Consider the following 25,593-nt stretch of genomic DNA (forward strand, 5'->3'; position numbering starts at 1 on the left):
TTATTTTTTGATTTTTTGATACAACTGATGTTTTAATGGACTGAAGAACAATCAACTCTGCACTTTTATAAAGACTGTTATTTAGTCACTTTATGATGCAAATTCGCTATTTTTGTGTGCATGAATTGTATGTTGTGCTGTGTATGGTGAGTGAAATGTTATCTTATTTACCAGTGCCAAAGACACGTTTCCATCATATGTAAATGTAATGGACAATAAAGTATTCTGAATCTGAATGTCGTTCGATTTTATTCAAGAGATAGCACTTTACTGCCAATATTTCCAACACTCGACAACCAAAACAACCTACATTGATAAATCACTGCAGTTAAGAGGGAGATATTTTTCAATAATAAGGTGAACTGTCTCTTTATTGTTTTTAAATAGCTGCTTGCGAGAGAATTTAGTCATTCATCTCTCTACTCCGACGATAAAGCTGTCATCGTGAACCTTTTCATCTCCCAGACAGCCCATCATATCAAGCATCTACCTCCACCTGACTGACATATCCACATTTTAAATTTAAGACAGACTACTTGCCGAAGCGCGTGGACTTGCGCCGCCGGCACCAGGCGATGTTGGCCCGGATGAAGAAGGCTCCCCAGAGGCCTCCGAACACCCCCAGCAGGATGAAGGGGATGAGCTCGAACAGGTACCAGGGAGTGTGGTACTCCACGTAGAACAGCACCAGACGACTGTTCCCAAACGGGTTGATGGAGCGCAGGACGAAGGCAGCCACCAGGGCGGCGAAGAAGGAACGCCACAACGTCTTGAGAGGGAAGTAGTAGCTCACCTGGAGGAAGGTGTTTCATTGTATTCATTATTCTGTCTTTAATACCGAGCAATGGGATTTTAAGCTTGAAAGAAAAGCTTAAAGGTCCCCTATTATACTGTTTTTCATTACTTTATTATAGGGCTCCAAACACATCATGCATTGCAGCATCCCATAATCCCCTCTGTTTCAGCCCTGTTTCAAAAGTGCTGATTCTCTGTCTGTTACTTTAGATGAAAATAAGGAGCCCCTCCCCACGCCCCTCTGAGAGATATTTGGTTAAAAAGAACACATTGGTGCTCTAGGAGGTGTTACCTTGGTTGGTGATTGGCTAATGATTAAACAAGCCAAACAATCGTTATGACATCATAAAGTTGCCAAAGTCTGATCAGCTCATTTTCAGACAGGTTTTTATATAAATGGATCATGACATAAAGAGAGGGGGTCATTTTTCCTGAAACTTTCAGAATCTCTTTACACAGAGGGGACACATGGTTATGTAGAAAAGACATGAAAAGTGGATTTTGCATAATAGGTGACCTTCAACAGGCGCTCCTGGTGTGTTTTACCTCCTCCAAGCTGAAGAGCACTCCTCCAATCGGGGCTCCAAAAGCAACAGACACCCCGGCCGCCGACGCAGCAGAGAGAACCTGGGAAACAAAACAAACGCACCTCAGCTGATCTGAAAAACACAGTGTCATATTATTCATGATAACAGAACACAAGTCGGGCTTAATGCTTCTTAGGTAACATCAAGCTGTCTTTGGCTCTTTTCTGCTTTAACAATGTAAATGTCCCCTCTGTGAGACTAATAAAGTTATTCTGATACTTAAAAGGCATCAAAGCATGACTGAAACATAACTAAAAACAACGAGTTAAATGTCTTGTCCCTCACCTCTCGTTTCTTTGCCTCGTTCTTGCTGTACTTGGGGAAGAGGTAGGAGAAGATGTTCCCGCAGCAGCAGGCCACGTGCACCAGCGGGCCCTCCTTCCCCAGGCTGAGCCCCGACGCCACCGCCAGCACCAGAGTGACAGTCTTTATCAACAGGGTCCACTTCCCCAGGTAGCCCCGGATAATAAACCCACTGAGGATAGTCTTTATCTGGGGAGAGAGGAGTTATGGATTTATATCATATCATATTTCTCCATGAGAAGCTTTGTGACATGAAGGCCTGTGTTAAACCTCTATAGATGTGACTGTATTGAACAAGTACACTTGATCAAATACAGAACATTAAGAAGGAAATAAGAATTCATTACCTATCAATCAATCAATCAATAAAGAATGACTTTTTTTTTGCTTAGGCTGCTTCTCTACCTCCCAATTTTTTCCTTTATTCTCCTTTTGTCACCATCTTTTAAGTCGTTTTTCACTACACACAATTGGTATATATATATAATTATAAACATAATATATATTGGGCTATACAATGCAGTTCCAGCTTTCTTGTTCTCATGGCAACAACAAATTAAATGTTGAAAGCTCACGTGAACATAGCTTTATTCACAGTGCGGTCAAACCTCCCTGCTCCCCACTGAATTAACAATTTGACGCCACTTCAAAACATAAAAGGGAACGCATACGAATGAAAACATTACATTACATTACATTACATTTTGTTTAGCCGAGTAAGAGGCCGTTCACAAGGCTTTCTATTTAATGTGCCACTTACAGTTTCTTAATCCTGATGCAAATTGATCAGACGTGAGAAAATGAGAGCCGAGGGATAAAACGGAACGTCGATAATCTGCAGAAATCCTACAAAAGCATAATCACTCGCTCTGAAACAGAGAGAGGAACGACAAAAAGAGACAGCTGCTGACCTCATCAGCTGGATACAACTTCAGGCTATGAGCTTACATCTTTTACAAATTGAATAACTGTCAAAAATCTCTTGGATGTTGGAGTTTCCTTTGAGAACTTCAATGCAGCACCCAGAGGTTTCAAAACTATCCCTGCCTGCATGCAGCCGGTTCTCCTCACCTCAGGTAAAGAGTTTCCTAAGAGATATTCTCCTCACCTCAGGTAAAGAGTTTCGTACAGTAAGAGATATTCTCCTCACCTCAGGTAAAGAGTTTCGTACAGTAAGAGATATTCTCCTCACCTCAGGTAAAGAGTTTCGTACAGTAAGAGATATTCTCCTCACCTCAGGTAAAGTGTTTCGTACAGTAAGAGATATTCTCCTCACCTCAGGTAAAGAGTTTCCTAAGAGATATTCTCCTCACCTCAGGTAAAGAGTTTCGTAAGAGATATTCTCCTCACCTCAGGTAAAGTGTTTCGTAAGACATACTCTCCTCACCTCAGGTAAAGTGTTTCCTAAGAGATATTCTCCTCACCTCAGGTAAAGAGTTTCGTAAGAGATATTCTCCTCACCTCAGGTAAAGTGTTTCGTACAGCAAGAGATATTCTCCTCACCTCAGGTAAAGTGTTTCGTACAGTAAGAGATATTCTCCTCACCTCAGGTAAAGTGTTTCGTACAGTAAGAGATATTCTCCTCACCTCAGGTAAAGTATTTCGTGAGAGATATTCTCCTCACCTCAGGTAAAGAGTTTCGTACAGTAAGAGATATTCTCCTCACCTCAGGTAAAGTATTTCGTGAGAGATATTCTCCTCACCTCAGGTAAAGAGTTTCGTACAGTAAGAGATATTCTCCTCACCTCAGGTAAAGTGTTTCGTACAGTAAGAGATATTCTCCTCATCTCAGGTAAAGTGTTTCGTACAGTAAGAGATATTCTCCTCACCTCAGGTAAAGTGTTTCGTAAGAGATATTCTCCTCACCTCAGGGATCCCCGAGCCGCAGGCGTAGGGAGCGAACACTTTGACCAGACAGACGGCCAGGGTGGCGAAGGACAGCGCCCAGTAAGTGTACATGAAGTAGTTCATGATGTACGAGCCGGGCCCCTGCAGAGGAAGGAAGCGAGACCGTGAGAATCTCAGGAGGATCACGCACATAATGTGTGGACGTGACTGAGAGCACGTCTGAAACAAGGCATGTGTTTGTGTGTCTGCATAGAATTATCTTTGTACACTGTTTTACATTTTGCTCACTCATTATTTTTGATGCTTGTTTTTTAACATGGGAGTTTATTGCAATTAAATCACAATCAATACTTCCTGCATTACTTTGGTAGCCTAGCAGCAAAGGGAAGGATGCTGCCCACAAAATTCATTTCCTGAAGCCTCATGAAGAACATGTTTTTTTCCACTACAAAGATTTGATGAATGATATCATACCAGCCCTCTGTGGATGTGGTGTCTGGCTCAAGTCATTTCTTTGTAATTACTTTTTTAGCAGCTACACTCAATAGTCCCAAAAATCATTTGTTTAATATTTATGGATGTGCAATGTGGAAGCCCAAAAAGGAGTTCATTCTTTTAATAGTCTGTTTTTATCTTATTCTACATCATGTAAATACTTTACTTATTTCTGCATTTACTTGCACATTGGTCACTTGTAACATTCTCTTGCACTATTCTTTTCCTATGTCTTTTTCTTGCACTATTTCCATTGTTAATGTGTGTTTAATTTGCATTGTTGGAAGAGCCCGGGCCTTTCCATTGCCAACACTACACTGTAACTCTTGTGCATATGAGAATAAAGCCTTTGATATAGATAATGTGCAGATATGTACAGTTGTCCCCCAGCATGTTCCTGTGTCAGCTACCTCTGCCTGCCCCAGTATTAGCTCAGCCCAGCTCTTCCACTGAGGACACTTGTCCCGCTCAGCGAAGGTGGTCTCATTGGACGTCCAGCAGCACTGCTCGCGGTTTAACCACATGGCGCTCAGACACACGCCCTCCTTCAGGTCGTTCATCCAATCAGCAGCAATGTCAATCAGGCCAGCCAAAGCACCTGGCAGGAGGAGGGAACCAGGAAGTATAGGAGGTGGAGGCAGGGAGGAGAGAGGAAGAGGGGGAAAGAGGCAGAGGCACTTAGCTTGCTACTTCATAGCATGTTGAGAAACAGTGAAGTGGACGCAAGTCGATAAAAGTCGCCGTATAGAAAGAAATTACAAAAATATCTAAATACATTATTTTAATAAATATTCTGTTGTAAAGTTTTAAAACAATGTTCACATGTTCCAGGTCAGACCACAGTGTCACAGGCTCATTCAAGTCATACACATGTACATCTGTACCCCAGACCTTTCATGTTTCAAATCCAAATATTGAGGGTAAACTTTAACTAGGGCTGAGCGATTATGACAAAAATCATAATCACGATTATTTTGGTCAATAATTGATATCACGATTATTAAAAACGATATTAATTTACTTTGAAAACATCCATTTATTAAAAAAAAAATGTGGACAGTATGTTTTTAACAGTTGATTACCCTGAACTTTGAGTATAATTCAACTGAAAAACAAAAAAATAATAATAATAGTTTTATTTCTATTACGTTGTTTTCGTAATCGTTGCAAGCCAAAATCGTAATCGAGATTAAAATACGATTAATTGCGACAGCCCCACTTTAAACTGTGGCATATTTTGCACTTTTCCCTTCATTTTTAACCTGGATCTTAAATACATTTGACAGAATCTGCTCCACAAGGTGATGATCATTGAGGTTTAAATACTTGGTACCACTTTACAATAAGACTACCCTTTTTTACGAATAGTTTGTAATTTATTTATTAATCAGGTTGTGAACGCTTCATAAATCATTAATAAGCTTTTATAAGACATGAGATAAACAGGGCAACTGTGACCGGTTGCTTGCCAAATAGTGAGCCCACATGTATCTGTACTGCTAATCCTCATTAGAAATGGTAGTAACTCATTACTACATGGTGATTTGTTTCACACTTTACAATAAGGCTCCCTTTTGGCAACTATAAATGTTAGTAACTCATAAATAAATGGTCATAATGACATGCCAGGAAAGGCTTAGTCATCTTGCCAAATAGTGAGCCTTTGTTGACGTATGAATACTATGTTAGAACTGGTTTATAAATGGTTCAGAGTGTTTACTAATTCATAACCTAATTCATAACCCTTTATGAATCCGTTATAAGGGTAGTCTTATTGTAAAGTGGTACCCAATAATTTTTTTGTGTAGATTAACGTGTCTGCTGAGGCTCATGCAGGGGAACGAGAATGCTTGTGTTTGTGGTTAAATGACAGCAAAAGATGGAGAGCGACCAAGAGAGCTGCCTGAGGCAAAGCATGTGAGAGTCATCAGCAGAGGAGATACAGCCGTGTGTGTGTGTGTGTGTGTGTGTGTGTGTGTGTGTGTGTGTGTGTGTGTGTGTGTGTGTGTGTGTGTGTGTGTGTGTGTGTGTGTGTGTGTGTGTGTGTGTGTGCATTAGTGCTACCTGAGGCCAAGCCGGTGAGCGTCACCACCAGCCACCCGGACCAGGCGTCGTACAGGCTCTTTGTGAACTCCCATGCCGAATCCTTTTTCTTACTGTTGATCTAAAAACACAATGATAATAATTATACTTGTTGGGGTCTTCTCTTTCCTGAAGCGTGTTATAAAGATAATATAAGATGCACTTTATTGATCCCAATTTGGGAAATGTTTGCGTTGCAGCAGCATAAAAGACAAGGCATTATATAGGTTTTTATGCAAAGGCTGACATCTCTGTGTTCCCTCGGAAGGAAGTGTCTCTCCCACACACTATCCCCCCCCTGCCTGAAACGCTTCCATTGGACTCCTTTGTTTACTTCTGTACAGTGGCGGAGCTAGGGGGTGGCTACTTGGGCTCAAGCCCCGGATATTTTCTGAAAAGCCGCACATTTTTCACAGAGAAACGTCCCGTGAGTAATGTGCAGTACCGGAGTCCAACAGAGAGGCAGCAGCTGCGGGACAGTAGCCTGCGTACTACCCCCGCTGCGAGGCTCCGGCGAGTCCACAGTGAGCATAATAAGGGCCCCTTTAAACAAATTGACTTAAACCGGCAGTAATGCAAGTATGTCAAAGGTTTATGACTACAACATCATGATAAGCGGTTCAATTATCTACTCTCGTGCCGGGGTTTTATGCTTCAATAAAACAATGAATTCATGTAAGCCAGTTTGTGTCATCATTCAAATTCTCAGAGTTATCCTGCACTAAATCACTTCTGGAAAGCGGGCTGAAGTGCTGTATCAATATTTGCATAAAAGTGTTTACAGAGAAGTAGTATCGCTGACCGCAGACAAAGGGCAGGAAGCCGACAGTCTATTGTGTCTCCCTCCACTCCGGTTCATTCATGAGTTTAAACTTTATGCTAATGAAGACTGAGAGGTCGTTTAAAGCTACTAGGAGGAACATGAGACTTGTTTAAGTCAGACAAGATTATTGCAATATCAAAAAAGTTTTGGAAATATTAACGGTTTTGAAACAGAAGATCATACATTTATTTGGCATTATCTTTTTTTTTAAGATTTAATTTCGAGATCTTGATATAGTTTCAGCCATCTAGGCTAAAAAACGCTGATTCTTATTACCCAGTTGTTCTGTTGTGTCATCAAAACTCATTTTTGCAACACAGGAAGTGTGTTAAACATCACTTCCTGTGCGGCATAGCAATTTTCACTGACAACAGCTAAGCAGGTTACATAAATGAAAATAGGCTCATCTATGAGGATGCTTGTGAGTGCTGTATCAATTTAGCTTTCTATTAACACTCAGTCTGAGCAGTGAAATCCCTTTGATATTCTAGTCATGTTTTAAGACTAGCTGCAGTATCCTTTAGTAAAAGTGCTTATTGGACTGCTTAAAGGCAGGGTTATATTATAAAGTAAAGTCGTTTTTAAATGTGTTCTCTAACCGTGGCACAAATCAAATGTTTGTATAGTTGTTACAAACTGCCACACTTGAAAGCTAAGTAAAAAGCTTACCTTCATAGAAACACAATATTGTTGAAGTACAGGGATAACAGCACCGTTTTCAGGAAGACACGTTAGTGTTGCATTCAGTTGTTTATATGAAAAGTACTCAAAATTCTAGCGTGTTTGAAGCGTTCTGAGACTTTAAAACGTTTTTTAAAATAGTTTTATTTTTAGCTAGCTCCAGTCTCCTCACCTTCCGGTGCCTCTCGCGGTCCTTGCACTTCTCTCGGACCCAGTCGATGGTGTGGAAGTCGTCGTAGGTCCCCACACCAGGGATGGGCTCCTCTAGGAAGTCCAACAGGTGGGTGGTGCTGCTGGGTGCCCCGCCCCCGTTAGACATGACGTAGTTAGACCCTGAAGAAGAGAGAAAGTGAAGTATAAGAATTCACCATTCACCTCTGTACATAAGGGCTTTAAAACTTTGAGATGTTTTATTCTGAAAGAAGCATGTTATATCAGAAAAATATATATATATATATCTGGTTAGCAAGTCAAGTCCAGTCTCTTGAACCTGTATGAAGCAAGTACCAAATCAAAAGGAAAAGCTTGTGATGTGCTATTTTGTCCAAGCTGCTTTGCTGTTCATTTAATCCTTAAGCTCCAGAAAAGAAACGATATCCATCACAGCACTGCCTGCTGCACATTAGAGCTGCATCTCCTCGATTATCCAGCCCATCAGAAACACTGCAGAGCTAAACACAGTCATCACGGAGAGTTAATGACACAGCTACCCTGAGGGAACCCTGCACTCCATCACCTCAAACAAAAGCAATAAACAGAGTGGAGGTTTATCTGCAAAGCTGGAACATTTGAATGAGTAAACTCGGCAGTTACCTGGAGGTCATCTTTCATGCAAATGTATACACACCTACACTGGAACTTCTGAGGGGAATAGAGCTGCTCGTGCTTTTCATTTTTTACTGCTCTAGTTGTCTTTTATGTTTTACAAAGATTGGTTTAAAAAAGTCGTCTGCATCTTCTACTATAAGCTCTTTATGCAAGACCTGGTTTACATAATGACATTTGTTTTATGTCTAACAGGGGGCTTTTTCGTGAAGCCCTAAAAACGACAGTCCCTTTTAAGTGTAAAAACTTTAACTACTGACATTCTGGCAGTCTCATTACATTTGATCTGATATTATTGGCCTTCACAGACAATGTGCCTATATGCTTAATAACCAAGTACAGTCTGTACAGTAATGACTTTTATATGAGAATGACTAGTTACAGCATATATTAATTATTTAACAACAAAAAATACAAAGCAAACGTTGTCCACTGCTGTTTAGAAGATGTATGCCAATATTTGTGTATTAGTTTATTATAAGAAATGTTCTTAATAATCTCTCTCTCTCTCTCTCTCTAAAGGATTTTCATTGCTGCCAACTGGCTCTCCTGGTTTCATATAAAAAACACAAGTCTTTATAATGTCCTTAATTATCATCCTAATAACCTAGCAAGTTATATAAGAGGGCCATCTCATTAATATAAGAAATGCACTGCCACATATGTATAATCTCACACAAAGTGTAGATAATTATTAGGGAGAACCCTACTCTGACATTTTGAAATGCCTGATCCGCCCGCCCGTGATGACGCAAAAAATTGGAGACTTCTTCGTCTGCGACACAAAGGCAGAACAGTGTTTGACGCGGACGAAAGGGAGACAAAGGGCAATGGTTAGACAATATCGGAATCACAAGTTCAACTGGTTTATACTGTCTGTGTATCATATCAGATTGATCAATATGTCAATGGGTGTAATTATTGTGTTTTTACAGTAAATGTGAAATATAGACTCTGTGAAGCACTGAACAAAGGAGGCAACCAGTCTTAGAAATTGTACAGTGGCTGCTAAAAGTAAGGGTGTGAATGCTGAAATGTGGGCGAGAGCAATGCCAATCCAATGACACACAATGGATAATACTAAATATTGTGGGACACACACATTCCAGTCCACAATACATTTTTAATCTGCCTAGCAAAACGTCAACTGGGGCAGGGTCATTAGTTTAAAACAAGGCCTCATTCATAGCCTCTGTGATCGACATTACAAACCTCAGAGGCCTCTCAGTAAAGCCATAAAACAGATCCTAAGATGGCATGAACAAATCTGCATCTGCAACATTGTCTGCAGCCGCTATAACTAAACCAAGGTATTCTCATATAACTATAAAAAGGCAGATGGAGAGCACAGACCTCCTAAGCCAAATATCGTATCTCGCAAAAATTGAGTAACCCTATAATTAGGGCTGCACGATATTGAAAAAAACTGACATTGCGATATTCTTTTCCCCTGCGATATATATTGCGTTTTTTTTAACTATATTTAACCGGATGAAGGATTTGAGTCATGGACGTCTGGATTTTAACTGGTTGACTCATCATACCTTAAGTCATGATCTAACATGTCATGGTAATGCATGTTGCTTACCCTCAAATAAGGGGGTTCATCTGTGAATGAAGAAGAGTGGTGTCTAGAAGGGATCCAAGAGATTAAACGTATTAATGAAGCTTCCTATAGTTTAATGTCACATTAGGGAATTAACATACGTGACCAAATAAGTAATTTAACTTTTTATTCCAAAATTAAAACCTTTTTTGTGCAAATAGCAGCAAAGTAGTGGACATCTTTTAAACAACATTATAAAAATAAAATGAAGAACAGCTATACACCAGCTCCTTTAGGCGGTTTTGAACCTTTCTCATATGGTGTAACACCGGCAAAGGCATCTGAAATAGTTGTTTGCTGTGCAGACTCAGAGCCTGCATGTCAATCCACTCAAGTACCCCTGACATGAGAGCCGCGCAAGTTTTCCTTTTGTAGCAAGCAGCAAAATAATTGTAACATGACGTGTTTGAGTTAATTTACCTACTTAATATCGAACGCCCTAAAAAAAAATATATATATATATATCGCACGTCCCTACGATGTGAATATCGCGCATGCGCATATTGCGGTTATCGCCATGACACGGTATATCGTTCAGCCCTACCTATGATTCGGATTCACTCAAGAACTATTGGCTACTTCCTTGGCTAAAGCTTGATCCCTCCAACAAGTTTAACTACAATCTTGCGAGTAGTTTTTCCGTAAACCTAGTAAGAAACAGACAAACTCACCCAAGTGAAAACAAAACCTCTCGGAAACACAACTCAATGTTTCAAAACATTAATCCACAACAGGCTGAAAAGATAGAAGCAGTGAGAATCAGGCGCATCAAATTATTGTCAGTTGGGAATATAAATTATTTTTAATCCTCGATAAGTGAGACATAACCAGCAGATAAATCCAGTTTTCCACAGTACCAATGTGGGCCATGATACCACCTTTGAAAGAAAGTGAGGATTATTAGCTCATATCACTGCCTTCGATGTTTGAAGGGATGTGAGAGGGAAAGAAATCGCAAACTCTTTGGGGAGATTTTCTGTAAGAAGCAGAGCCAAAATATCCAAGTGTTTATTTCTTCTGACCGGGCGATACATGTGGTGTTCAGAGAGGAGAAAGAGGGAAGTGAGCTACTGTTGTGGAGTCAGCAGCAGTGAGAGTCATGTTGGCAGGAAAAGACTGTTTCTATCATTCTCCATTTTGATTTCAGAGTGACGGCTACAGTCTGAACTGTGCAGGGAAAGAGAGTGTGTGTGTGTGTGTGTGTGTGTGTGTGTGTGTGTGTGTGTGTGTGTGTGTGTGTGTGTGTGTGTGTGTGTGTGTGTGAGATGACTGATATGGACGTCTGTTCTTTTAAAGATTAAAGTTGACCTTTTCTGAACCTACCAACAGACCGACTATAGACACCTGAGGGCCAAAATAAAAACAGGAGAGCTGTGTGTGATTCCCTTACCAAATGTTTTAAAGGAAATGTTTACGTGGTTACTATATACACGAGTCATCAGTTTGTACTTCTGCATTGTAAGCACAAGCCTTTTTCAGTGAAAATAAAGCCAAGACCTTCACGATTTGGGAAATGTGAGACGTGCATACTAAGGACATAGCACTTTATATTGATTTCTGTCAACGCTCTTCAAATTACCCATTTAACAAGATGGTCACGGTTATGACTTCGTGGTCTTCTTGGTACACCTTTAAGTGATTGTCTTGGATTGTGCTCATGTTACAACATTCCCAGAACAGTGCATTTTGTTTTACCTGGGTCAAAAAACAACACAGGCTTTTCATAAAACAACAAGCAGACCCACTTCAGGGCCCACTACAAACACCATAGTGGCGGAAATACTGACCACAAATATGGTTCAAAGAGATGTCTGCAGCATTTACTCTCACTGCCGAGCAATGAACATGTTGGTGCTACAAACTGAATGCTTAATGTTTCTTGGCAAATTAATAATGGTTTGTTTTGAAGACACGTGCAAGTGCAACTAAAACTGCAAACACAGCAGAATAATTTCCTAATTTGGGATAAATAAAAGACTGCAACTCCTCACTGAAGTAAATTAGCAACATGTAGAAACAGAATGAATGTGGCTTATGATAAATCAGACGACTGATGATGCTGCACTACTGGCATTCATCAGTCGAATCCAGACTGTGTAGTCAAGCAGGGGTGATGCCACAGAAAAACAATAAAGGAGCAGCATCTGATGATATGAACACAGTGGCAGCATCACGCTCCAACGGTTCAGTGGCCACATAGACAAAAGATACACATAAGAAATAAGGCTTCAGTTTCTCTCCCTTGTGTATTACTTCAGTGACGCTGCAACTCTGTTCGGCCTGCATCAGTTAAGAGCTGCGTCAGTGCACCTACTGCCTGTCAATAATCCCTTTTCTCTGAATGAATCTGACATGGCCTTCCTGTGATCATTGAGAGTGGAAATTAGCATCAGGTGTGTTCAGAGGTTTCTGTGTGTAATGAGAGGAGAAATCCCAGGTTTCCAGTCCAACAAGCGCTGCATTCTTGTGTAATATAATAGCCCTACTCTACTACTGCTGAGTAAAACAGATCAGAGAGGTTTAGAGGCGGCTGGCTAGGACAACCTGGATCGGCCCGGTCGGAGTAGGGTTAGTCTGCTCAGCCGTCATGTGACCGGCATCATAAACTGACCCCGACAACCTCCATACAGGCTGAGACTGCAGCCGGACGATTAGACCGGTGGATTCCCTGAAGTCACGCAAAAGGGCGTGCTGATAACAGGATCAAAGTCCGAAATGCCCCTTTTTTAAATGTGTGTTTACATATGATGTGTTGATTCAGGATAGTTGGGACAAGGACACATTGTGTAAGGTGAATGACCGTAAAGCTACCAAATTGCTTATTTGTTTTTGCAATAATAGTACAAACAGTATGTCCAGTTTTACAGGTTACTTTATCAGGAATTTGGCAAATAAACTTAAAAGGATATTAATTATAAATGCCAGAAGATGCCTCTACAGTAAAGGGGCTGACATAATGGAAAGAGATGGACTGAAGATTGTGAAACTGTGGCTGCAAAGAGAGAGGAAATAAAAGCTTGGATGTAAGGACGTCCTTTTGCACAAAGTGAATGTAAACAGTCCTAAACGCACTAGGGGTCTTTTGTCTCTGCTTGCTCACCGTAAAAATGTAACAAGGCCTGGAGGAACCAACGCACACACGCACAGGCAACTGCAAGATAAACTCCCTAAAGGCAGCATGGGAAAGAAAAACAAGGGTGCAGAGCAAGAAACCACGATTTCCCTGCATGGCTTCACCCTGAGGACTGTAAAGTGTGATGTGATGTAAAGTGACCAACAGGTGTCGTCTCTCTGCAGAAACATTGAGCAACATCTTATTTACATCTCCAAACATCCAGTTAATATTATATTTAAGACAAACTGTGGCTCTGTGTGCGGGAAGTTAAAATGGATGCCCATGATGTTGCCTTTAGTCGCTGCTGCTGCTTACAGGCCCAAGCCTTCACACTGACTCAACTCCTTTATCTCATTATCTCGGGCTGACCTGCACACACACTGCTGGTTGATCATCAACAGAGGGGTGGATGGTGAACGAAGCGGGCAGGTGGCTGTTTTTCCCTCATGCAGTTAATGGCAAACACACTCTGGTTTCCATGCTTCACCAACAGCAGAAAACGGTTTTGCTCAACCTGCACCGTGTCTGCCTGCCATATGGCGGCATACACTCACTGGACGAGAAGAAGGAGAGCGGCTTCACATCTCAGCAGCGTGAGAAAAGGAGGCCAAAAAAATAACACAAGAGGGGACGTGGCATACCTCTTTTTTTAGGGATCTCCTGCAGGGGGATGGTGTCTCCTCCCCCGTCGTAGGGCAAATAGGGGTCGGCCCCCGCGTCCTCCTCCTCCATGTTGACAGCTGAGACGAGGCTAAGCTAAGCTAAGCTAGGCTTCACTACGCACTGTGTGTAAGTCGCTGCTGCCGCCGCTGCCATGTTTACCAGAGGAAGACAAGCGGGGCTGTGTGTGTGTTTGAGTCGAACAGTGTGTGTGTCCTCTCTCCCTCCCCCTCCCTGTTCTCTCTCGCTCTCCCTCCACTGCAGCAGCTGACTGTTAGAGCTGATGATGTCATCACACTCACACACACTAGGGAAAGGCGAGCACACAAGGCCGGTCCTGCTTGGTTACTAGGGGAGATCAGTGAGCCCTGCCTGAATGGGAGAGTCCATTGTGCCAGGTCACAGGGGTGACTGTGTTTCAAGGCGAGCTCTAAAGATGGAGGCTTCCATTGTGAGCAAGTGCAGGGAGGTTTACATTAAAGGTCCCATGTCATGCTTTTCCGGTTATTACCCGTCCCCTTGTGTGTTATGAAGGTTTTTATGCATGTAAACGGTCTGCAGAGTCACAAACCCTCAAAGTACACCCTGTAGCGAGTAAAACTCTAACACAGAAAAAGACCTGTCTATGCTGCCCCAGAACGCCTCGTTGGAGATTTCTCATTTTCCATTTGTTTCTTCCGGGAACCGCATGACGTCATGCGGTTCCCGGAACCAAAATGGACCAATCCGCGGAGCTCCTCACACACCAGGACCTTTAGCGTACATTTTCAACTAACAGGGAGTCCCATTGACTTGCATAGAGCTCCCTGGTTGGTAATAGACGAGTTGGGATGGCGGAGAAATGCTCTCCGCAGACCCATTCTCACAGCGTTTATAAACCTTTTTCTTATTCAATGTCAAGCCACACTTATTGTTTTTACTTCGGCTGTGAGTGTGTGTGTGTGTGTGTGTGCTCAGGATGAGTTTAGCTTGTTCTCGCTGTATCGCCGACCCGGAATACACACCAGTAAGCCAGCTCACTGAGCAGCGAGCCTCGCAACGTCCCGACCAATCAGAGCACAGTGGGCTCACAGGGAGGGAGGGGTCGGAGCTCCAACAAGCCGTTTAGGACAGAGTGAATACACATACTATACAGAGATGCTGTATGAGAAACCAATGTGAGTTTGGAAAATTGCACAATATAAATCTATTTTAGTATACCTCAACAGTGGAATTATGATCAGTAGAAATTGCCATGACATGGGACCTTTAAGTAAGGAGTAATAGAGTGCTACAGGAACGAGTCCTAAAACCAGGAAAAGGGTTAGCATTTCCGTCAATTAATAATTGTAATAGGTTTTTTGTGTTAGATGCTAGAATTGATCTTTATTTTGAGATTCTCACATTTCGTTCCACTATATAACCCTGACAGTATCGCCTCCAATTGTACATTTCAAACTTTTAAATCTCTTAAAAGCAGGCGGTTGCTAACAATTGGCTAAATTAGACGACAAAGGTTATTGGGGATATTAAGCGGCATCATGCCAAACACAGAAACTCAGCTACTCACTAGTCCGCTTTCAAAGCCTAAGCAAAAAAGTTCAAATTGAGTTGGCTCCATTCACAAAAATGTGAATTCTTTGTCTCACATGACATAAAACTGAATATGTTTAAGTATCAGAAGGACCACAAAAACACTTATTTTTCAAAATGGTCTGACATGTTGTAGATTAAATGATTGAATGACAGAAAACATGTTATATTAAGGGATGTGTTGATGTGCTCCACTGTAGGGCAGATACTTATAAATACTATTTATATAAAAAAAAATGTGGAATGGGTCATCTGTAGTTACAGCCCTAACTCATTATTGTAACGTTTTATGCCAATACAAAATAATCACATGGCCTATTCATAGCTTTAATGAAAGAATGCTTTGTGAGTGCAAAGAGAAATAAATTAATTTAAGTCAATCTGTGTTTTTGCCATTCTGCCTTGTCATTTTAGGTTGTTGTTGTTATACATACATTTGACTGCTGCTGTCCTTTGGTATGCAAAGAGGAAAGGGATGTTAAGGAAACTTTAAGTGTGACTGTGGCAAGAAAAAAGAAAAGTTGATCTTAAGACACTCAGCTGTTGCTTAACCTTCCTCTCCTGTGTTCACGCTACAGGAAGGATATGAAACATTCGTACAATCAAAAAGCGATCTCACGGTCACTATTTCAACACAGAAGGTGTTTTGTAAACTCGGTGTGATTATATAAAGCAATTCAGCTTAAATCAGGTTTAACAATTCCCAGCCCTCAACAATGGGACCCTGGCATTTCACACGCTGTGACTTTGTTTCCATTATGATATAAAACCACAAACAGCCTGTGATTGGTTAGGCCTCCACGCTGTCTTACCTTTAAGTAGGGCTCTTGTTGCTAGGCGATTACAAAGGTGATGTCAACCATAATGTGTCACCTCGCTGCTCAACAAGAAGTCCCAGTCAGGACGTCAAATGAGCAAAAAAATGAAGTTTGAAAACAGAAATCTCAGTAATCCAGTGAAAACAAAACCAGATAAATCCGTTTCAGTTCAGTTAAACACATCCCCCAAAGCATGGCTCCATGGATCTCCTCAATTCTTCAAAGAGAACAAAAAGTGTCAGCAGAAATCTCCACAGGACCTCAGAGTGAGACGGCCCCCGGGGTTTTTACAAAGCTAACCAAGGCACCCGTCCCTTCAATACTACATATAAATAGCTCAGGGAGGCACAGCAGCTTTAAGGAAGAGCATTCATCCAGAGATTTCCTGAAACACTAGCTCGGACCGGCTGGCAGCCAAACTGGTTCATGGGAATGTCGGTGAGCGTATGGGAGTCACACAACTCTGACGCGAGGGGGGTGGAGTCAAGGCAAATACAGTAGTGTGGTGCAAAGAATGTAAAAACTATGAAGACTGGAAGTTAATGATTGTTAGTCTTCGGTACAACCTGGTTATTAAGATTGTAGCTTATTCAGTTATTGAAAGAAAGCTGTGTTGTTGCACTGAAGCTCGCTCTGTACTAGCAGCAGCAGTGACAGTATAAGTGGAGGCAGGTTAGGGTTACCCCATGCTTTCACCTTTCACATAATACACTGCCCAGAGGTCCAGTTTCAGAGCAGAAGAATGAGAAGCTAATCACCAGGAAGAGACTGGGGACACTAGCCAGTCCCCATAAAGTGCATAAAAACAACCCCTAAGACCTCTGTAAGTACATTGATAGGATACAAAATAAAACAAATCTGAATTATTAAGGAGCTATTCCAAAAGAATAACCCGCAAGTGACACGAAATGTCAACACTTGGAAACAGTGTCACTATAGATGGTTTTATGTGCCTGTCTTTGAGGTTTATAGCAACTTTCCAACTGAATGTTGAGCTTTTACATGAAGAGAAGAATTATCATGTTTTAAGCTTCTGAGCATTAGATATTCACTTTAACAGAACTGTAACTTTCTTGTGCAACAGTACAACATGACTTGAAACCGAGATCTGCAACAGAGCATGTCTTACTACAACCTTATCAGTGCAGAACTGAAAGGAAGAGCTGTAACCAGACAAAAAAGGGAGATGGCAATTATAGTAAAATATGTGGTATGGGAAACATCTGTTCTCTGCAAGCAACAAGTCTCATTCAGTATCACAACAACCTACCAAACGTATGTGGGATTTTGTCTTTATCGTTGATGTCTTTAAACTGACCCAAATGAATGCAGTTAATCTAAAATATCCAATTAAAAAAGACAGGAAATAAAGTTTTATTAGAACCTAAGATCTTTATCTCATGCATAAACACATTTGCTATGCTTCTTTTGCGTTCATAGAGCACAAGGATTTCCCACAAAATCCAACCAGCAAATTCGCAAATGTGTTCGCTTTTGGAGAGCCAAACTCAGCAGACAGATCTGACACAACCCACTCAGCATGTGCGCTTGTTTCGTCAGCTGCAAGTCAAAACTACAGAGATGGAATCAGCATATTTAGTAAGACGAGGAAGAGAAAACAGGATGCAGCAGATCGGATGTCGATTGGTCACAAGATAATAGCCACTTTCACACCAAGTACTCTGCCGTACTTAGTTCCCAGCACTTAGTACAACCCATGGAACTAAAGAGCAGATCGCGTTCACACCGGAAAATAAGTTCCCACTACGCAAATGAAGCCGCTGACGTCACTTCTACGGGTTTACTGTCAGGCCGCAAACAACTTCACGGCTTATACTGCTGCCCAAGTCCCCGGCCGGAAGTCCCCGGAGTTAGAGACTGGCTTCAGTAGAAGCTGCTGGGACTCCCAGCAGCTTCTACTGAAGCCTTCCGAGTAAATCGCCAGAATACAGACACCTCCTCATCTCCACTGCTCCAATGTTTTTTTTTGTGTTGCCATAAGTTATTCTCTCTCCGTTGGTGCACGGGGCTAATCCTAATGCTAATAATGCTAATGCCGGCAAATACAATCGTGGCTTCAAAAAACTTTTCCCAGTTTTACGGGGCGTGTTTTGCAATTCGCCCAGCCAATAAGTATGGAACTTTTTTCTCCCCAGGAAAGTACCACCTCTCTAGCAGGCACTAAAAAGGGGGTAAAAGTTCTCATGAACTAAGTTCTCTTTTTGGTGTGAACGCAAAATTCCAGGAATGATCGGAACTGAACGGGAAAAGTACGGGGAAAAGTACGGGGGAAGTACTCCGGTGTGAAAGCGCCTATAGATAACGGTCAGAGTGCAGCTGAGCTTCTGAATGAATGAGTGTTGCACAGGAATGACAGGTATGACTACAATCGTTTAGCATTGGCAGCCACACAGGCAGTAGCAGATCTCTTACTTAGTGAGTGGAGAACCGGTTCGGAAATAGTTTAATACCTTGGAATTGTATGCCTCCAAGGTTAGGAATTACAACTCATACAGTTGCACCTGCTGGAAACTTGCAAACACCTGTCAAACATGTTCACCTTGCTTTACCTTTTCTATATCTAGCCAGGAGATGACGTATTTATGAACACAAAAAGCAAATAGGGGCCTGCCACGTGTCTGTGTTATTACTCACACACACCTTTACTGCCCGACAGGAAAGAGACCAATCCACGTAAGCAACAAGTCAAACGCAAGATAGGAATAACGAGCAAGGCCAAAGCACAGTTAGAGTTATGTAGTTCTGCACAAAACTACATCAAGACAAGACACACAAGACGACATAAAATAATAAGAACAACTGCAGTCCTTAGAGAGCCTTACAGATGGTTATAAAGGAATTCATGAATTTATGTTTCTCTGGTAAAGTAATATGCAAAATGATTTGTATATCCAATTAAAAAAAAGTTAGTGAGGGCCTTAAGAAATTCTGAAATCATCTATTTAATAATCAGGTTTTTCTTAATGGGAAAACAAATGCTTTCATTTAGCATTTGTAATTCGTCGCTCCTCCATTTGATTTTTGTATTAATTTTGGGATGGACACTAAATCTTAGAAGTTATTGAGAACAAAACCATAAAAAATGTGCTCATGAAGACTATGAGATTTACTTGAAATGTCTAAATAAGTTAGTGTGTCACCTTGAGTTGTCTGATTTGATCACATTTTTCAGGGATCAACTTTTATCATGGAACTTAAGGGTCTTACTTAGCTCACCTGAATCAACTACATATCCTAAATAAAGACCAAACTCTGATCATTGTGTTAGATTAAAAGAGGTTGCTTCGGCTGTCTATAACTATTTGCATATCAATGAACAGTTTTATTACCATTTGTACGGCGGAAGGTGAAGCAAGACGAGATGTGGAGCAGCTGATGGGTGTGTGGATCATGGAGATGAGGGGGGGGGGGGGGGGGGGCGGATGGCAGAGCGAGTGCCCCAGCAACACACACGAGCAAACACACACTTGATGCGTCTCGACACCAGCAGTGGGCTGACTCATGACAAAAGCAGCGAAAGTGTGTTTACTCAGGAGGAAAAAACTTGATTCTGGACTCGAAGACGCAGCGCAAAGAATTCAAGAATCTGATTGGATGGTGAGGGCTCGTCAAAGACTGGGTCATGGAGGGGAATCAAGAGAGGAGAGGCATTTCCGTTCTCCCTACCTGGGGAGACCGCGTCCCCATCCAGCAGGTTGTCGTCCTCGGTGGTGTGGAAGTCCATGACGGCGCCGGCTCCATCCAGCAGCTCCTCGTCGCTGCTGGCGCTGGCGATGCTGTTGTAGCTGTTCCTGCAGTAGCCTCTGTGGTACAGCTGCTCCGACTCCATTTAGCAACGCGCCGGTGCCCTGGGTGATAAGGAGGGAGGGAGGGAGGGAGGGAGGGAGGAGGTGGAGATACACCGTGTTGTGAGGATGCGAGATTATTGAGTCTACAAGGTGGAGTGGGACGGTCACAGATGAGAAGGGCGGGTTGTTAACGTGCAGACAGAATGAAAGATGGACACTCGGGGATGCTGTGATGGAGAGGTTATAGCCATACACACATTTAGTGAAGAAGAAATCCACTTTATAGCTTAAAAAAACACAGCCGGTATCTAGAGCTTGTTCCGAGTAAACGGAGAATCACCTTGTTGATTTATGTCAAACATCACATTTCTGTGGATGCATTAGGAAGATGAGGAAACAAGTGTCTTTTCTAGGAAACCAAAACATACATGAGATGTGCCCGCAAAGTCACAAACGGCTCCATAAACTTCACAGACAATTTGGACCTTCTTCCAACTTTCAGTGAAACATATGAAACACATTTTCTGAGGTGCAGATAACCTTGAGGGATCCGAGACAGTCTGACTGAAATACTGTAACTGCTGGAGCGCACCGTGATGGAAGATTAAGTAAAACAAAAAGGGAATGAGATGTGGACGGAAAGAGATGGAGGCGATACAGGACATTTATAAAGATGAAGGCTGTCAGAGACAACCAGGCATGACAGAGATGAGGTTCAATGGAATCTTATAGCTGACGTAAAAATGTATCTCACCTATGAGATTAACACCATACGAAAATATGAGTGTTGGAATACATTAATTCAAAGTTGTGTAACCTAGAGATGTAAACATATGTCTAGGCTAGCCCACAATTAATATATTTTAACATAAATACATATTTGACTTGGTTTTATATTTACAAAAGCTAAGGATAAGACTAATCTTCATGTTTATCTATATATAAATGTTGTTTTTCTTTTTCTTTTTTTTCTTAAAATGTCGAGATATTTGGCAGTGATTTTAAAATGTTCTGTTCTCTGCCAAGTGGTGTATTTATAGACTGAGGGATTACAATGACACATGGATGTCCTCTGTCCAATAAGAGGAGGATTGCAGTATGATAACACAACTGCTGGCCTAAAGAGAGCAGAGACACACAGCACGTCGCCTCGCCCCCCAGTGGAGGAGGGGGAAACTACACCACGAAATGTGAGCACAAACGGGACAGATGTGACCTAAAATGATCCTCACCAAACAGAGCGATGAGAGTGACAATGAGAAGATAACCTAAATATATTCATAGAGATATCAGCCTCAAGGCATGAGGGGTCACTATGTAATAAAGGAAAGGAGAAGAAGAGAGTTCAGGAGGAAGATTTCCAAAGACGACTCCATATTCCTCTATATCTCTGTTAAAAAAGGCCTCATTGATTTCCCTTCATAGCAACCTGAATGGCTTCAACTTTCGATTTCATTTTGATTCTTCTCTCAAGCTGTGGTCTTTTGAAATGGGACATTATGCAAAGGTCACATGATGATCACAAAGCGAAGAAAACGAAAAAGTTGAAGATATAATACAATGTGAAAAACATAAGAAAACAGAAAGTGAATGCCAAATCAAAAGAAGGTCAACTGTATCTCGACAAGAAGTGAATTCAATCTTTGACTGTTCAGAGCATTTAGCGCCAAACCCTTTCCTTTAGTCTCTCTTATCACAATGAAATCCAGACAATTTGTTATAATAGTAGTAATTCAAAATGGCACAAGCTATCCTGAACAAAAGGATTCTGCAAGAACCAGTGAAACTAAAGACCACTGAACCTCTGTATAATGTGAGGTGAAGAGGGAACACTCACACTCACTCACCATGACACGGGATTTCCATTTGAGCTTTATCGAATCAGTGTCATCCGGAAATTCAATTCAGCTTGAGTCAATCTCGAGGCTTAGATCATTTAACTCATGTGATGCGGTTTCTGTTTCTCTTTGACTTCTCGTTATGATTTGGCCCAGAACAAGGGATTGAAACTTGCAAAGCATTGATCGGTCGGCCTCTTATCGAAACTAAACAATGAGTCTCATATTTGCTATTTGCAAATATCAACGACACGCATAATGTTTGAATGTCCCACACAGCGGGATGGACAGAAACTGACAGTTTTCTCCTGGGACAAGAGATAAAGTTGATAACATGGATTTAATTTTCAATTGGATTTTATTTAAACCTGTAATCTGAAGCACTTTTATTTTGAGGTTTGTTTGGCAAAGTTGAGTAAAGCATCTGTAACTTATTGCGGTTGAGGAACATAACTTTAATAGACAATGTTTTATTAGCAACAAACGATTTAATTTGACAAAGAAAGATGTATCTGTATACTGTCAATTATATATCTTAATTATATTGGAATCAGGGCATCTCTAATTGAAACTAAGCTTTGTGGTTTAGTTTGATCCCAAAGGAATGAAAATTCATGCAGTATTAACCAGGACAAATTAGAATGAGATCATAAAACACATGTTAATAACTTGAAATGACCTTTTTAAAACAGACAGTTGTGACTGAACTGAACATCTCAAGCTGAGCCTCATGTCTTTTATATGTTTCATTTGATATTCTGTTTCTCTCTCCGTGGTGACATTTGATTGCTATAATTACGCCTGCAGAACATTCTTCATGTCTCTTCTTTTGTAACAGTGATCAAAACAGTAATCAGACGACAGTGTGTTGCTTACTGAGGGGGCTACTATCCTATACGTGTCAGATTTCATTTTACCGTTAGAGGACGTGGATAATCTAAAGAGAAGGCAGAGTGTGTGTGTGTGTGTGTGTGTGTGTGTGTGTGTGTGTGTGTGTGTGTGTGTGTGTGTGTGTGTGTGTGTGTGTGTGTGTGTGTGGAGGTCGATAACAACAGCAAAGGAACAAAATGCTGCAGGGTCTGCTGATGTTACACAACTTAGTTGAGCAGCGAGGGCCGTTATCTTCCTCCGGCTGGTCACTATGGAGGTGTTGCCCAGGCTACTGTTGCTGGGATGTGACTCAGCAGTTATCCCTCCCTCTATCTAACCGACCGGCTCACACCTCCCCCAGAGACGATGAGTTGACACACATCCTTCAAACGGCAGCCAGAGATCAATATATGGATTGCTGTGTAGCTAAACATCCATCATGGACAACATGGACTCCTCAATAATAATAACAACAATTAAAGTTTGTTAGCTCTAATTTCTTCATATTTGACATTTGACAGATAGTCTTCAGATGTACGTTTTTCTCTGTCAATATGAATATATTTTACTTTTTAGTTCTGTTTTAGTTTCTATTTTGAGATGTTTGTGTGTTTATTTTCTGCTCTATTTCATTCTAACATTATGTCTTTTCTTAAATAGTCCTGGCGAAAGAATGTCCCCCCAAGTTGGGATCAATAAAGTAAATTGTATCTTATCTTAACATGCAGCACTAGCTAACTGCCGAGGTCAATTAGAGAAAATACTACGCAGGACAAAAACCAAATATTATGTTGAAGTTGTATTTACAGCTTTAAGTGGATTTACATCATAATTAACATATCATCTTTTATTTTTTCCAAATCATTAAGTTTGCATTATGTTAACCTGCAACTAATTTAAATTAAATACCTTTGAATTATACGTCTTAAGCCGGTAAAAAATTGCGTGAAAAAAAGCATTCGACAGGCCGGATTGAAGATAAAGGAAGTTCCAACGTTTACAAAATGAATTCTATAAGATGAATAATACATGCTCTTTCTGGCCTGCTTCGAGAGAAAAATAAAATGCAGCCATTCAAGAAATCCTTTAGAGTGTGTGTCTTAGTTTGTGTGTGTGTGTGTGTGTGTGTGTGTGTGCGATCAATGAGGAGTTTTCAGCTATCAATTTGATCCAGCCTCCACCAGTCTGAGCATATTATATCACTTAGGAGACAGCAATGGATGCATCCTAGAATAATAATAAGGAGTCTGAATAAAATCTAACAGACTAGTGAACATACCTAATTTAGGGGTGAAAAATTACCGGATGTTCATTAAGGAATCTCATTGTGCTTCAATTGCATGATACTAACCATTTTGTGAGAACTTTTAAAAATAAATGTTGTTATGAGGATGTTAATTTAAGTCTTATATTTTAAATATAAGATTCAAATGAAGTTGCTAAAGTCTGAAATCTGACTTTCTACTTAAAGGTCATTAACTTTGGATAACTGTTTAAGAGGCGGGGGCGTAAACACTTAAGTGAGATGTCTGGACTCTCTGGCTGTGAATGTAACTCTCTAAGGTCATGTTTAACAAAATGACGGAAACACTCCAGACAGACGTAACACAATCAGGAGCGCTGATTAAACCAACAGCCATAGCTGTGTGTTGTGTGCCTTTGGTTTGATCAGTCTTTGATGCTGGCTGGAAAGAGAAGGACTCTACAATGAGAGGAGGGTCCGCCAATCATAAATTGAATACCTTAGAAGGGATGGAGCAAATAAGTAACAGCGCGAAAACATTAGCTCGAGTTTATGTTTAACATTATCCTACTTTGGTGTCAAGTATATCTTGTCGACATGTACAGTATATGGAATAAAATGTATATCAAGCGGATGTACTGTAAATCATTTTTTCACAGAAGAAGGTTACAAATGGTCTTAAATATACATGTTTTTAGTTAATTGTAAAAGTTATTCAACAAGCAAAAACTCAAACAATTATGCCGATGCCAGCTCCTAAAATGTGTGTTTCCTTCCTTTCTCTGTTTCATATCATTGTGAGGTGAAATCTCTCAGGTTTGGACTTTTGATTAGACTAAATAAGCCTTTATGTGACATGATGTAGGCTTCTGGAACATGTATTTGAGCATTTTTCCTTTTTTTCTTCTCACATTTAACTAACCAGTTTCAGTTTCTCACATAACAAAGTGATGTCTTTAACTGTTTTGCGAATCCAAATATATTGTATAAAATATTATAAATAACAGAGAAAGAACGTAATCTCTATATTTCCGAGGCTATTTTAAGAAGCATTTTCTGACACTTTAACAATTATGTGCAATACAATTAAGTAGCAATAAGTTTCCTCATAATCGACCAATCATTTAGTCGACTAGAACTCACGGTTCTAAATTACAGCGTTTGTTATCAAGCCCAACTTTTCACACTCTAAAGAAGCGTTCACACTGAATTACAAGCTACATTCAGCTACATGGTGTACTGAGGGGAAAGCGTGGATGATTTCAGCAAATGCTCAGCCGAAAGCAGTGCATGCATTAACGTAACATCTGCATTTCATGGTGAAATAACCGGGGAAAAGCACATGAAGATGGGACGGTTTTCATGCAGTCGATGGATTGTGAAACTTCAGCGTCACTTAGCAAACAGCCGAGGGCCTTACACCACAGAAAGCGTGATTTACTGCGCAAAATACATTCATTTAGCGAATTTGCAGATAATTCACACAAGCTACACAACGAGCTAACATCCATACTCAGCGGTGTGAGTATGGATGGATGGCCTCTGATGGTGAAACACACACACAGACCTCCTTTCCTTAAATTAACATACCGTCATTACCGCTGATAAACACAGACAGCCACC

General features: G+C 41.0%; 1 protein-coding gene across 7 annotated transcripts in view; it reads right to left on the bottom strand.

Annotated features, from left to right (window-relative positions):
* clcn3 (chloride channel 3) overlaps positions 1-25,593 on the bottom strand; it is a 76,755-nt gene that overhangs the window by 15,633 nt on the left and 35,529 nt on the right. For 3 of the 7 annotated variants that reach the window (XM_079669140.1, XM_079669137.1, XM_079669139.1), the window contains exons 2-9: positions 19,898-20,079; positions 7,787-7,947; positions 6,093-6,192; positions 4,439-4,626; positions 3,552-3,674; positions 1,668-1,874; positions 1,342-1,422; positions 541-793 (exon numbers count right to left, since the gene is read on the bottom strand). In XM_079669140.1, coding sequence (XP_079525266.1) covers positions 541-793; positions 1,342-1,422; positions 1,668-1,874; positions 3,552-3,674; positions 4,439-4,626; positions 6,093-6,192; positions 7,787-7,947; positions 19,898-20,060 — 1,276 coding nt within the window. In that variant the 5' untranslated portion in view covers positions 20,061-20,079. Of the gene's footprint in view, positions 1-540; positions 794-1,341; positions 1,423-1,667; positions 1,875-3,551; positions 3,675-4,438; positions 4,627-6,092; positions 6,193-7,786; positions 7,948-13,801; positions 14,123-16,204; positions 16,596-19,897; positions 20,080-25,593 lie in introns of those variants that run through there. The other 4 variants (XM_079669142.1, XM_079669138.1, XM_079669141.1 and 1 more) reach the window with 3 other exon arrangements.

This window comes from Notothenia rossii (assembly GCF_949606895.1).
Source record: "Notothenia rossii genome assembly, chromosome: 3".
NCBI classification, from domain to species: Eukaryota; Metazoa; Chordata; class Actinopteri; order Perciformes; family Nototheniidae; genus Notothenia; species Notothenia rossii.